This window comes from Oncorhynchus keta, chromosome 17, assembly GCF_023373465.1.
Source record: "Oncorhynchus keta strain PuntledgeMale-10-30-2019 chromosome 17, Oket_V2, whole genome shotgun sequence".
NCBI classification, from domain to species: domain Eukaryota; kingdom Metazoa; phylum Chordata; class Actinopteri; order Salmoniformes; family Salmonidae; genus Oncorhynchus; species Oncorhynchus keta.
The window spans coordinates 31,054,439-31,069,210 of NC_068437.1; the positions used below are offsets into that span (position 1 = coordinate 31,054,439).

The 14,772-nt window shown below is 41.0% G+C and overlaps 2 protein-coding genes across 3 annotated transcripts in view; one reads left to right on the forward strand and one right to left on the reverse strand.

Moving 5' to 3' along the window:
* The window catches only part of mapk8ip2 (mitogen-activated protein kinase 8 interacting protein 2), a 148,989-nt gene that overhangs the window by 28,677 nt on the left and 105,540 nt on the right, over window positions 1-14,772 (forward strand). The gene's annotated exons all lie outside the window — the stretch shown is intronic.
* Window positions 669-6,155, reverse strand: LOC118395714 (gastricsin-like). Its single transcript, XM_035789571.2, has 9 exons — window positions 5,995-6,155; window positions 5,667-5,808; window positions 5,256-5,373; window positions 4,911-5,029; window positions 4,551-4,750; window positions 2,152-2,268; window positions 1,851-1,998; window positions 1,592-1,690; window positions 669-1,422 (listed from the first exon to the last, which is right to left on the reverse strand). Exons 1-9 carry the CDS (start codon window positions 6,048-6,050, stop codon window positions 1,270-1,272), a joined length of 1,152 nt encoding a protein of 383 aa, XP_035645464.2. The 5' UTR covers window positions 6,051-6,155; the 3' UTR covers window positions 669-1,269.

The window sequence follows — 14,772 nt, forward strand, 5'->3', positions numbered from 1 at the left end:
TGAACATGTCACTATAGAGCTTTCATCCTAATCAGACACACGCACGGGCGGACACACAAACGCGTGCGGACACACACGCACGCACACACACACACACACACACACACACACACACACACACACACACACACACACACACACACACACACACACACACACACACAGAGACACGCGTATGCATTCACATTCACTGCTGACATGTGGCTTGCCTTAAGCACACACAAGGCTTATAGACCAGATTGAGCCATCAAAAATGACCTCCGTTATCCTAATGTCAGTCAAAATTAGAAACAAACAAAAATACTCACATGTGCACACACACACCAGCCCCTGACCATGTTACAGAGATAATGACCGCTTGTTAGGAGAAGTGAAATGCTGAAGCTTTCATTAAAGTCCATTTCACAGTGCTTCTGCTCTCCTGAGGATACTTAGGACTTAATGCCATTTAACAGATGGCATATTTGACTCTGTGATATTAAGTTATTTCTACATGTATGATGTGTAGATGTTTGGATATATTTACAGGCTCCAATTGGGTAAAGCTGCTCTTGTTGTTTTTTGTTGCAGTTTCTGGTAACAGTCAGTGGTGAATGTGAGGTGTGATTTCAGTCTTACAGTCATCATGAGCTTGATGTGTCAAATACAGTGATTCAAAACAAATACGATTATTGTGCACTTCAATAGTTTATTCAGTCTAAATGGAAGCTAAACAAACACCAAATACATCCAGTCTTGAGATTATATGCATTTAAGTGTCAAAAATCATATTTTCATATTTCACTGTGTTTCTGTAAGTCATTTATTTTTTCACTCAGCATCATGATGCAATCAGCAACATGGCTGAACCTGTGTTCACATCCGATGTTGTCTGGGAACTAGGAGGTTGTCGTTGCAATGCCAGAGTAGAAAGGAAACAACATTACAGCTGAACTGAAAATATTAGCAGATGTCATCTAACAAAGACCACAGCTTTAACCCAATGATGTCGATGCTTGCTTTAACCACACTGGACCAAAGCCAAACTGACCCACAGTGGTTGCCATGGGTAATATGTGTATTATAATGAGCAGAGTGGTTGCCATGGGTAATATGTGTTCTAAAATAACCAGAGTGGTTGTTATGAGTGATTCAGAATAGTTGCCATTGGTGATTGATGTTCTAGAATGGTCAGAGATGGAATAGATTCTGTGTGAGGTTTGGGGTGGTAGACTTTTAAGAACGGTCGGTGTCTGTGTTGGTTTGCGGTCATGGTCATGTTGGTCAGGTTTAGGCTGCGGTGGCAAAGCCCACTTGGTTGCCTGTGCGGTCGTAGACGGAGTAGTACTGCATGAGGAATACATCTCCCAAAATCCACAGGGGCTGTCCGTTCTGGGACGGCAGGTAGGTGGGGGTGATCCCCACGGAGCAGACCTGGTTGTTCTGGATAGAGAGGAAAACACGCATGTTGAGTGCAATACACACACACACACACACAGGCAGATAAACACAAATGCACTACTGACACAAGGCTTATGCATTATCCGAACATCAGTCATAGATGGTAACACACGGACAGACACACACAAACACACACGACACACTAACTTACCTGCTGAATGTATGCCGATGGCGGCAGGGGGAAGTTGACTCCATTGATGGTGAAGGTGAGAGTAGGCAGGCTGTTGATCTGGTTACAGTTCACTGTGTACTACATCAACAAACAATTCACAGACATGAGTGACACAAAACATCCCTGTACTGGTTTACTCTGGTCTGCACTGGTTTCCCCAACCTCTACTTCTGGATTACACTGTTTTATGTTGTCAGTTAGTACTGGTCTGTAATGGTTTATAATAGCTTCCTGCTACCTGTCCGTACTGGTCCTGCTGGGCTCCAATGGACTGCATCAGCGTTCCCATGATCTGTTTGGGTGCAGTCAGCATGGAGGTGCCTGTATCCACGATGGCCTGGCAGCCCTGCCCACACCACCCTGTCTCCTGACCGTTGATCTGGAACCTGGAGATGTACAAGGGTTAGTGTTAGACAGACATGCATTGACAGCGGCTTTAGACATTTTTCATCCCAGCTTTTCCAGTCTCTTGGTGGTTCTGATGTCATTGTATGGTTAAGAATGGTTAAGTATGTTTGGTTGGTGTGGTTGATCCTGACCCTTGGATGCCGATCTGCCAGTATGTCTGGGAGGTGACGGGTGTCCAGTAGATCTGACCCTGATACTTGGTGTTGTCCACTCCTCCGAACGACAGCTCACTGCCCTGCTGGCCGTCGCTGCACAGAAAAAGAGTTTTAAGTCATCTAACAGTTTTACAAATAGGCGGTTGGCAAGAAGATGGTTTACTCACAGAAGACACTTTTCTCAAATCTTGTGCCTTATATCAGTGATATAGTTTCTGGAGCAGGAATAATGAATATAACATTGATTATGTACATAATTAATTAAGTAAGTACATTTTTAAAGTATATTTCCTGGTCAACTAGAAAGCGAACAAATTGGCTTGCAGAAGGTTCTGTGATATCTGTGTGTATTTTATAATTAAATCTGGTACATTATATGTGTGGTAAGTAGTGATAGGGGTACAGATGTCGGATCTTAACTTGATCACTTTTTTGTCACTGTTCATTTTCCTGCTGCATCAGGAAATACAAATTAGCCTTGTGGGTCCCTGTAAAAAGAGCAGTTGTCTTTCTGTCCATGCTGGGGCAGTCTATCAGGGCTTGCTTTTTAAATATCAAAATCCTCTCGCTCGCTGAAACGTTAGGTCTGGGTCAAATTATGGCAACATTCAAATGTACAAACATGTATCTGAAATGCAGTCATATACATAAACAACCATCGTTTGATATAGCGTATTAACAGAAGATCGATATTGGTCTCCACTAGGCTATGAGAAGTTTCAAGTGTGTCCTAAGTTCAAAATTGAGTTAAATCGTGGGGTGAAGTGGGTTAGGGCTTCTGCCTTCAGCGAGTACGTATAACCATACCATTCCCAGGCCATACCTTTCTGGCACAAATATCTCAATCCCCCCCAATTTACTAGATTTATGTACACATTTTAAAAATGGACAGTCTACGGATATTTAACCCCCGATCTTAATTAGAAATGACCATATCAGACACTTTTGGATAACATAAATAGTTACAATTTGATTGGTTCCCTAAGGGCTACACCAACATGAGTGTCGTGTCAATTCCCAACAGTGGATACTTTATTTCTATTGTATGGAATGCTTTTCAAATCGATAAATCACCCGTAGTCTGATCAAAAAGTACTCTTGTTCTGATTACAATACCAACCAGAGGGTGAACATATCTTGAAACACTTTGGTTGCAAGCAGGACTAAGGTAACACTGACATCATCCTTTAGAGAGCGGCAATGAAGTGTGACAACAGCTACTGTTTGTTCCCTGGCTGAGATGGTGGTCCTGAGATGATGAGCTGATTTGGGCCATCTGATTGACAGATGGCATATATTATTATTATATTATTATTAGATGATGAGTTGATTTGGGCCATCTGACAGATGTAAGAAGAACGATAAACCTTCCTCCAGGGTGGACGCTTGTCCATGTTTTATAGTTCGGCTATGTGTTATTTGTGATTATAGTTCTAGTCCTTGGTGTGAATTGGAAGCCTGTACTGTGTGCCTTTCAATATTTCATGAAAGCTGTCAAGTTGTTCATACATTTGAGCCTATCGAAGATGATTTAGTTGACTCATTTTACTTCTTGAAAACATATAAAAAAAAAATGTAATTAACTTGTTGGTCTAATGTCGTCTCAGGCTGGTCACTAGATCACTCGGCACTGGATGCAAACTCATGAGGTTCGGAGTGAGCTGCTTATGGCAGATCACAATGCTCTAGCGAGCGTTAAGAATATTCTGAATACTGATGATACATTGGCGCTTCATTTTGTTTTATCTAGTTTTAAGCCTTCCCCAAACCATAGCCCTAAACTTAACTGAATTCATTCCTGAACTGTTAACCTTTGAGTTGTTTCTGTTTGAATCATGTAACCACGCAAAATGAATGTGTCAAAAATAGACATTGATCCATGAGTCAAAGGGCAGTGGGCCGAATTTGAACCCATGCCTACTCTGACATATATGTGCCGGGGTCAGTGGCTGTAACTGCTGGATCACACAGGATTTGAGGATAACAATGATTAATTCTGCCTATTGCTTTCCTTCAACATATATAATAAAAGAGTTCATGTAAAACAACATATTTTCCCTAACGACAATACATCTACCCCCTAAGAATATGCCCATTTATTCTAATCCACGTAATAATGAACACAAGACACGCCGTAGCCTTCACGTAGCCTACATAAGGTAGAATGTAGGTACGGTACTGCTTTCTGAACAAACACGCTTCCAGCTGCCCACTGGAACAGTTCTAAATCATTCTTCAGATATTCAAATCCTCCTCCTGCAGGATTATTTTCCTCTTGTGATGAAAGCAGTCCAATTAAGAGCTGACATCTGTAGTGGTATATGTGTGGTAAGTAGCGGTAGATATGTGGTATAAGTGATGGTAGGAGTACTGACCTGGTCAGGTAGAATGCAAATATGTTAGCCTGCAGAAGGTTCTGAGACATCATGTTGTCCATGACGGGAGTCTCTTGTCCGGCTGAGATGGAAGGGTAGGACAGGCCAAGGATACCATCAAACTGGGCCACAACAAAATTCTGACCTGGCTCGTCAGTACTCAGACCAATCTCCTGGTTGTTGATGACAATACCACCGACCTAAAGAGGTGACAAACAGCACACACTCAGCATCATGGAAACACTTTGGTTTTATTAGAATGGAAGTACAGGTACTGTTGTGGCTTTTTATTGCATGTAGTGAAGAATAACTGTGGTAGAAGTAGTTAGGTATTTGTAAGGTTGTTATGGTGGGACTCACGTTGACGGTGTCGTATCCGAAGACTCCACTGAGACTGCCAGCTCCGTAGGGCAGGTAGAAAGTTTGCCCATTAGCTGAGTAGGTGGACGACTGCTGGGGGTTGAACTTTGTGTGGGTGTCTGCAGGAGGAAGGGACACAAACAACTTAAAGAGGAAATATACTGTCTACAATGTATTTATCTGGGAAGTGTGTAGAAGTGATATTGGACTTAAATATATCGGATAGTTGTAGAAGTACTGTTGTAAAAGTAGTAGTCCAGTTAGTAACATTTCCTGTTGAGGAAGTAGTAGTTAATTGATACACATAGTTGTAATATTGTCATGAAGCTATCCAGCTGTACTCACTGCAGGCCTGAGTGTTGCAGAGTACAGAGTCAACCCACAGGTTGGCAGAGCCAGTGTCAAACAACACCTGGAAGGACTGGGGGGGAGTACCGATGGTGATGGCTCCATAGTAGGTGGTCTGGAAAACACAACAGGGAAATTATAGTTGACAAAAGAGAGGGGCTGCTAATACATTCATACAACAACGCATCAGATCTAGAGTGGTTGGTGTAGTTTAGACTCTACTTCATGGAGTTAGATGTTATCTTGACATGGTTGTTATCTAGTTAGACCTAGAATTCATATTTTCTATGTTCGCCTACATCATAGAATTTCATTCTGGAATATGAAAATAGACTCTGTGGACATAGACAGGACATTGAGTAACATTCTAGATAGACCATAAGCTTGTGTATTATAGCATGTCCGTACGTCGGCGTAGTTGTTGATGTACATGGTGGCGGAGCCAGCGAACTCGCTAGGAAAGTATTTGAGAGCGGGGTCTTGGTAGGGCAGGCGTTCTCCTTTCTCCATCATTCTCTCACGGATTGACTTATGCTTCACCAGAGGGATCCTGGGGTAACAAGAACACAGATACACTCAGATATGAAGTCGAACTCTGAAAATGCAAATAGGTAGATAGAGCAACAAGGAGTTATCATTGACTATGAGAGATGAGAAAAGAACATTGTGTTTTAGGGAGAATTTAGGGGAAAAGAGCAACTGGATGGAGTGAAAAATAAATAAAGTGAGTACTAACCTGTGGATTCCCTCAGCGATCACAGCACATACCAGCACAATAACCAGACACTTCATGGTCACTCCTGAAATCACAACCAGTGGTGGATACACCTTAGCTTGGGTCAGGACTGGTCTTATATACTGTACCAAACACACATATGTGCACACATGAATGCAAGCGGGTGTGATATGGGTACGCGTGAGTGTGTGTTCACATCCCTTATCAGACTTAAGGAGGTGACTATCAGCTTCTTTTTCCCCTGACTGCACATTCTCTATTCAGTGTGCAGGCAAGCCTCTACTCCCCTGTACCGATAGCAGGGTAACCAAACATTACTATTAGTTTACTGAATCTTAAGGGAGATAACCAGATTAGATAAGATACAGGGCTCTATTTTAACAAACCAAAGGCAATGGTAAATCTTTTCGCTTACGGTAGCGCTATAGGTTCAGTGCAGTCAGAAGTGTTTTTGTTATTTTCAACCACAATTATGAGAAATCTCCAGACACAATGGCATATATTATTATTATTATATATTACAAACATTGGTAGTAGATTGGCCTTTACTGAAGAGCTCAGTGACCTGAAATGAAAATTCAATCCAATTTTATTGGTCACGTATACATATTTAGCAGATGTTATTGTGGGTGTAGTGAAACACATGTGTTCCTAGCTCCAACAGTGCAGAAGTATCTAACAGATCACAACATTACAAACTAATCTAAAAGTATTTAAAAAATGTCATTAAGAAATATATAAATATTAGATTGATCAATGTCGGAGTGGCATTGACTGAAATACAATAGAATTTAAAACAGTATATACATATGAGCAAATCAAATTTGATTATTAAATCAAATTGTACATACACATGGTTAGCAGATGTTAATATGAGTGTAGCGAAATGATTGTGCTTCTAATTTCGACCATGCAGTAATATCTAACAAGTCATCTAAAAATGTCACAACAACAAAGGAATGAATAAGAATATGTACACAATAATATATGGATGAGCGATGGCCGAACAGCATAGGCATGATGCATTTGATTGTATAGAGTACAGTATATGCTGTAGATATGAAATGAGTAATGTAGGGTATGTAAACATTATATAAAGTAGCATTGTTTAAAGTGACTAGTGATATATTGATTACATGCAATTTTTTTATTTTTAAAGTGGCTAGAGATTTGAGTCAGTATGTTGGCAGCAGCCACTTAAATGTTAGTGATGGCTGTTTAACAGTCGGATGGCCTTGAGATTGAAGCTGTTTTTCAGTCTCTTGGTCCCAGCTTTGATTCATCTGTACTGACCACACCTTCTGGATGATAGAGGGGTGAACAGGGCTTGGGTGGTTGTTGTCTTTGATGATCTTTTTGGCCTTGCTGTGACATCGGCTGCTCTAGGTGTCCTGGAGGGCAGGTTGTTTGCCCCTGGTGATGCATTGTGAAGACCACACCACCCTCTGGAGAGCCTTGAGGTTCCCGGGCGGTGCATTTGCCATAGCATGCGGTGATACAGCCTAACAGGATGCTCTCAATTGTGCATCTGTAAAAGTTTGTGAGGGTTTTAGGGGTCAAGACAAATGTATTCAGCCTCCAGAGGTTGAGGAGGCACTGTTGCACCTTCTTCACCACACTGTCTGTGGGTGGACCATTTCCACCTTCTCCACTGCTGTTCCATCGATGTGGATGGGGCGTGCTCACTCTGCTGTTTCCTGATGTCCACGATCAGCTCCTTTATTTTGTTGACGTTGAGGTAGAGGTTATTTTCCTGGCACCACTCCACCGTGGCTCTCACCTCCATGTAGGCTGTCTTATCATTGTTGATAATCAGGCCTACTACTTTTGTGTCGTCTGCACACTTGATGATTGAGTTGGAGGCGAGTGTGGCCACACAGTCATTGATAAACAGGGAGTACAGGAGGGGGCTGAGCATGCACCCATGTAGGATCCCTGTGTTGAGGATCAGCGAAGTGGAGATGTTGTTTCCTACCTTCACCACCTGGGGGCGGCCCGTCCTGAAGTCCAGGACCTAGTTTCACAGGGCGGGGTTCAGACCTAGGGCCCCGAGCTTAATGATAAGCTTGGAGGGTACTATGGTGTTGAAGGCAGAGCTGTAGTCAATGAACTGCATTCTTACATAGATATTCCTCTTGTCCAGATGGGATAGGGCAGTGTACAGTGTGATGGTGATGACATCATCTGTGGATCTAGTAGCAATTTGACATGGGTCTATGGTCTATGGTGTGAGGTGATATAATCCTTAACTAGTCTCTCAAAGCACTTCATGATGACAGAAGTGAGTGCTAAAAGGCTATAATCATTTAATTCAGTTACCTTTGCTTTCTTAGGTACAGGAACAGTGGTGGACGTCTTGAAGCAAGTGGGGACATCAGACTGGGATAGGGAGAGATTTAATATGTCCGTTAACATTCCAGCCAGCTGATCTGTGCATGCTCTGAGGACATGGCTAGGGATGCCTTTCTGGGTCGCAGCTTAGCGAGAGTTAAAACGCTTAAATGTCTTACTCACGTTGGCCACGGTGCAGCAGAGCCCACTGTCCTCAGTAGTGGGCCGCGTCGGTGGCACTGTGTTATCCTCAAAGCGGGCGAAGAAGGTGTTTAGCTCTTCCGGATGCAAGACGTCGGTGTCCGCAATATGGCTTGTTTTCCCTTTGTGGTCCGTGATTGTCTGTAGACCCTGCCACATATGTCTCGTGTCTGAGCCGTTGAATTGCAACTCCACTTTGTTTCTTTAATGTTGGTAGAACTTTGGCAGCGTTTTGCTCAGTTTTACTCAGTTTTTACTCAATATTAGCAAGTAATAAACTCTGAAGCGCTGGATGGTGTGCACGCCTCCTGAGTCAGACTTGAAGTCCACTCTGAATAATTTTCCTCCGCTGGTGGTGTTTTGGAGCAGCCTCAAACAGCTCAAGTGAGCAAAGTGAAACGACAGTCCATCATTACTTTAAGACGTGAAGGTCAGTCAATCCAAAACATTTCAAGTTTCTTCAAGTGAAGTTGCAAAAACCATCAAGCGCCTAGCGCTGTTAAACAGCCATCAATAACACAGAGATGCTGCTACCTACATACAGACTCTAATCATTGGCCACTTTAATAAATGGATCACTAGTCACTTTCAATAATGCCACTTACATATATTTACATATCTTACATTTCTCATTTCATATGTATATACTGTATTTTATACCATTGATTGCATCTTGCCTATGCCGCTCTATCATCGCTCATCCATATTATATATATATATTTTTTTTTTCCCATAAACTTTTTATAGATATATTTTCATATTTAACAACAAAAACAGTGCAACCCCATCCCCTACACTCCCCCCTCCTATCTTCCACTCCCTCCCTCTCTCCCACCCTCCACTCGTTTGACCCAAGTTAAAAATGTTAAAGGCAATGCCAATCAAATACTAAATACTAAATACTAAACTTCTGACCCAATGGGAATGTGATGAAAGAAATAAAAGCTGAATTAAATAATTCTCTCTACTATTATTCTGACAGTTCACATTCTTAAAATAAAATGGTGATCCTAACTGACCTAAGACAGGGAATCTTTACTTGGATTAAATCTCAGGAATTGTGAAAAACTGAGTTTAAATATATTTGCCTAAGGTGTATGTAAACTTCTGTCTTCAACTGTAAATCCTTCACAGAGTAACAGACACATCTCAACATCAACTGTTAAGAGGAGACTGTGTGAATCAGGCATTCATGGTCAAATTGCTGCAAAGAAACTACTACTGTAGGACACCAATAAGAAGAAGAGACATGCTTGGGCCAAAAAACACGAGCAATGGACATTAGACCGTTTTGAAATTTGTCCTTTGGTGTGATAAGTCCAAATTTGAGACTTTTGGTTCCAACCGCCGTGTCTTTGTGAGACGCAGAGTAGGTGAACGGATGATCTCTGCATGTGTGGTTCCCACCGTGAAGCATGGAGGAGGATGTGGGATGGTGTGGGGTGCTTTGCTGGTGACATAGTCAGTGATTTATTTTCAATTCAAGGCACACTTAACCAGCATGGCTTCAACAGCATTCCGCAGTGATATGCCAACCCGTCTGGTTTGCCCTTAGTGTGACTATCATTTATTTTTCTACAAGAAAATGACCCAAAACACATCTCCAGGCGGTGTAAGGGCTATTTGAGCAAGGAGAGTGACGGAGTCCTGCATCAATCACCCACAATCACCTGACCTCAACCCAATTGAGATGGTTTGGGATGAGTTGGACCACAGAGTAAAGGGGAAGCAGCCAACATGTTCTCAGCATATGTGGGAACTCCTTCAAGACTTTTGGAAAAGCATTCCTCATGGAGCTGGTTGAGAGAATGCCAAGAGTGTGCAAAGCTGTCATCAAGGCAAAGGGTGGAGAACGTAAATTCTAAAATATATTTTTGTTTTACGATTCCATATTTGTTTTTTCATAGAATAATAGTGAAGACATCAAAACTAAGTTGTAGAAAATAGTAAAAATAAAGCAACGAGTAGGTGTGTCCAAACTGGTACGGTATATGTCTACCGTGTTGGCTTGGGTTTGATTCCTGCCCACACCCTTTTGGCACAAGTAACTCAATCCCCACGATTGACTTTGTTTTGTTACACATTTCAAATATGGACAGTCTGGGATGTTGTACCCCCGATCTTGATAAGAAATGACCATACCAGGGACTTTTTGATACCATAAATAGGAAACAAATAATATAATAACAGTAGGCTACACCAACATTAGTTACATACAAAGTGTCGGAAAATTGCCACAGGAGATTTGCCGTGGTAAACCAGGAAAGATGATTTCGTTGAGCTGGGACACTATTCTTTACTATGTACAACAACACTTTTCTTTGATGTGTAAATTATCAGAGAATTCGTTTAACATCATATTTGAACTTCTCCAGAAATAGCAGAAGATATTGCGTTGTATTCGAGTCATGTCCGTCCGTTCTCAACATAAACTCATGGATGGTGAATCTTTCTAATAAGTTTGGTTTTTAATCAAATTAAATAAAACATTCAATCTGTTTTTAAAACGGCAATGTTTCTTAAAAGGATTGGGTCAAAAACACTATCATAAATCGAAAGTCTTGTTTCTATGAGCATAAGGCAATGTGTACACATGTAGGACTAAGGGCTCTTTGACCTGAGGCATGGATGTTTTTACTATCTATTGAACACAGTTTATTAAATAGTATACAGTATCCCTTAATAGGCCTCGTTGTAACAAACATGTAGCCAATGTGGTTTTTGTTATTGACTTTAACATGGAAATATTTGTCTTCACACATTGCATTCACATTTCTTAAATGTACTGCATATTCGAGCCATGAACGATTGGACAATGCCAAACGTTAAACTCTATAATAACATTAGCCTACCATCACCATTTATATAAACTGTTAGTGACCTTGACATTTGAAAGGTAAAGAAACCGGTCAATAGCCGAGGCTACCAAGGACAGCGATCAGAAAAATAATGTCCAATATAAAGAAGAAACGTGAATGTCTGACTGTTTTGCTGCTCATTATATTTGAATAAGGTTATAGGCTACTGATTAGGCTACTGATTAGGCTACTGATTAGGCTACTGATTAGGCTACTGTGCGCCTCTTCTAGCAAAATCAATGCCATAACCAACTGCGTTACTGCCAAGACCAGCGACCAGTTAGTATTAAATATCATCAGTAGCACTGCTGGGAATTGTCACTTTGGCACACATTTTTAAAGACACACCTACAATATTTCCACCCCTCCCACCTCAGCATAAGCATGCTGATATAAGACAGTTACATTACTGCCACCAGGGTTGGAAAATAGCAGAGCGCTGGCTTTTTAAAGTTGAAATTGCCCAAGAACGTGTGTTTGACACAAGCACTGCCTTAACACCAGCCAAAAATAGAGTCCACAGTGTTATTGCTAATGGTATGTAGAAATACGATATGATCTGATGTTTAGTCAACATGGGTGAAATACTGTATACATACTGTATGTTTTAATTAGACTCTATAGGGGACTTTCAGGCAGACGTCACACCAGAATTGTACTGTAATTCAGCAGCCATCAACTAAATAAACATTTGAAAAGATGTAGCAACATTTTGGTGTGAGAAAGATGAGAGGTAGAGAGAGAAATGATGAAGAGTGATGAAAGAGAGAGGAGATAGAGTTTACACCATTTCCCTTGTCTCTTAATTAAAAGTAAATATATTCGCAGTGGTGTAAAGTACTTAAGTAAAAGTACTTTAAAGTACGACTTAAGTAGTATTTTTGAAATATCTGTACTTTACTATTTATTTTTTTGTCAGCTTTTAATTTGACTACATTACCAAAGAAAATGTACTTTTTACTCTTTACATTGTCCCTGACATCCAAAAGTTCTTGTTACATTTTTAATACTTAGCAGGACATGAAAATGGTCCAATTTACACACTTATCAAGAGAACATCTGTGGTCATCCCTACTGCCTCTGATCTGACAGACTTACTAAATGTTTCGTTTGTAAATGATGCCTGAGTGTTGGAGTGCGCCGCTGGTCATCCTTAAATACAAAAGACACAAAAATTGTTTGTCTGATTTTCCTAATTTAAAGAATTTGAAATGATTTAGTGTAGCTCAGTTGGTAGAGCATGGCGCTTGCAACGAGAAGGTTGTGGGTTCTATTCCCATGAAGGAGCTCTATGAAATAAAGTATGAAAATGAATGACCTCATTACTGTAAATTGCTGCTAAATGACTAATCTCATCTTTTGATACTTAAGCATATTCTAGCAAGTACATTTACTTTTGTTTCTTAAATGTATTAAATGTACCAAATCCTTTTAGACTTTTACTGAAATTGTAAGGGGTGCTGATGGCAGGGAAGGCAGGAGAGCAGAACTTGGTGAATAGCCGGAGCAGTTTAATATATAAAACTAACGGCATACAAAACAACAAACACATGGGTACATGGGTACAAAACCCATAGCGCACCAGTAACACACAGCACGAGTACTTACAAATAAACAATTCCCAAAAAGGACATGGGGGAAACAGAGGGAACAGAAACAGCATGTAATTAGGGAATTGAAACCAGGTGTTACGGTTTTCTTCCGGTGAAAGAGAGGCGGACCAAAATTTAGCGTGGTTATTCATAAACATCTTTAATGAAAGATGACAATACGAACAATTTGCAAAAAAACAATAAACGTAACGTGAAAACCGACAACAGTCCGAACTGGTGCAAAACCGAGATGGGAACAATCACCAAATACCCAAAGAATATGGCTGCCTAAATATGGTTCCCAATCAGAGACAACGATAAACACCTGCCTCTGATTGACAACTACTCTAGGCAACCATAGACTTTCCTAGACAACACTACTAAACACAACCCCATAAATCTAATAAACCCTTAGACAAGACACATAAATCACCCATGTCACACCCTGGCCTGACCAAAATAATAAAGAAAACACAGAATAATAAGACCATGGTGTGACACCAGGTTTGTGAAAACAAGACAAAACAAATGGAACATGAAAAATGGATCGGCGATGGCTAGAAGACCGGTGACGTTGACCGCCGAACACCGCCCGTACAAGGAGAGGAACCGACTTCGGTAGAAGTCTGGACAGAAGTAGTATTTTACTGGGTGACTTAGATTAACTTGAGTCATTTTCCATTTTCTACTTTTACTCAAGTATGACTTTTGAGTACTTCTTCAACTGTTTATTTGTTTCAAAATGGCTCTGAAAGAGTGGAGATGTCCATTGTTTTTGGCTGTGTCATTGGAAATCCCCTAGTACTACTGCATAATAAGCACTTAGTGTTAATCAGTAATACAGATATAAAGCACAATACACTGAGATATGAACACCTCTCCAAGGTCATGAATAACAATGTGCAGGGAAATACTTATCCAGATATTTACCAAGTTGTCTTTTTTAATGTTAACATAATTGGATATGTTTTATACACACACTGATACAGAAACAACAGTCCTGTAAAGAGTGCTCAGCAAGGCCTGAATAGTTTATTTCAGAAAGGACTTTTGGGATATTTGATGACATACCAAATTCTGTCCTGCTGGTCAGGAGGTGTGTGTTATGTGTGTGTGTGTGTGTGTGTGTGTGAACTAGTCATGATTGTTGATTTAGCACTGATTGAGCTTTGATAAGGTTTGCAGTTCTGCCCTGATTTAGACAGTTATCTAGCTTTACAATTCTAGCTTCACCCCAATGTATTTTCTGACTTACCCTGCTTCACAGTGGCTCTATATACATCTGTACGAGGCCCTGTCTGGACTGTCCTGTCCTCACTAGAAAACCTGCAATGCAGCATTTCCCTTTGAGCCTCACACAGTCTCTTACTAATGGAATAGAGAGCTGAGCCTCTGTTTGAACTAATGGACCACAGCTATACAGATGTTTTATAGAAACCAAGAAAACAGGATGATCAGCTCATTTAAGCACTGTTGTGTCTGTAAACTGGGGACCTGAAAAAATAGAGAATAATGCTGAACTCTTTTGTCTGCCTAGAGATCAATGCAATAAATGGAGGGTGTGTGAGTTACTGTGTCTTGTGTGTCTGGTGAATGAGGCAGACCCAGACAGTGACAGGCCATATCTCAGAGCAGGCTTCCCCAGGGTTGGAGCAATCTGTGTGGACATGAGTCAGAGAGATGCTCCCCTTTGAAGGGTGGAGGGGTCAGGTACATGAGGACTGGGGGTGAAATCACAAACTGGTGTGTGTGTGTGTGTCACAAATGTGTGTGTACGTGTGTGTGTGTCTCTGCTA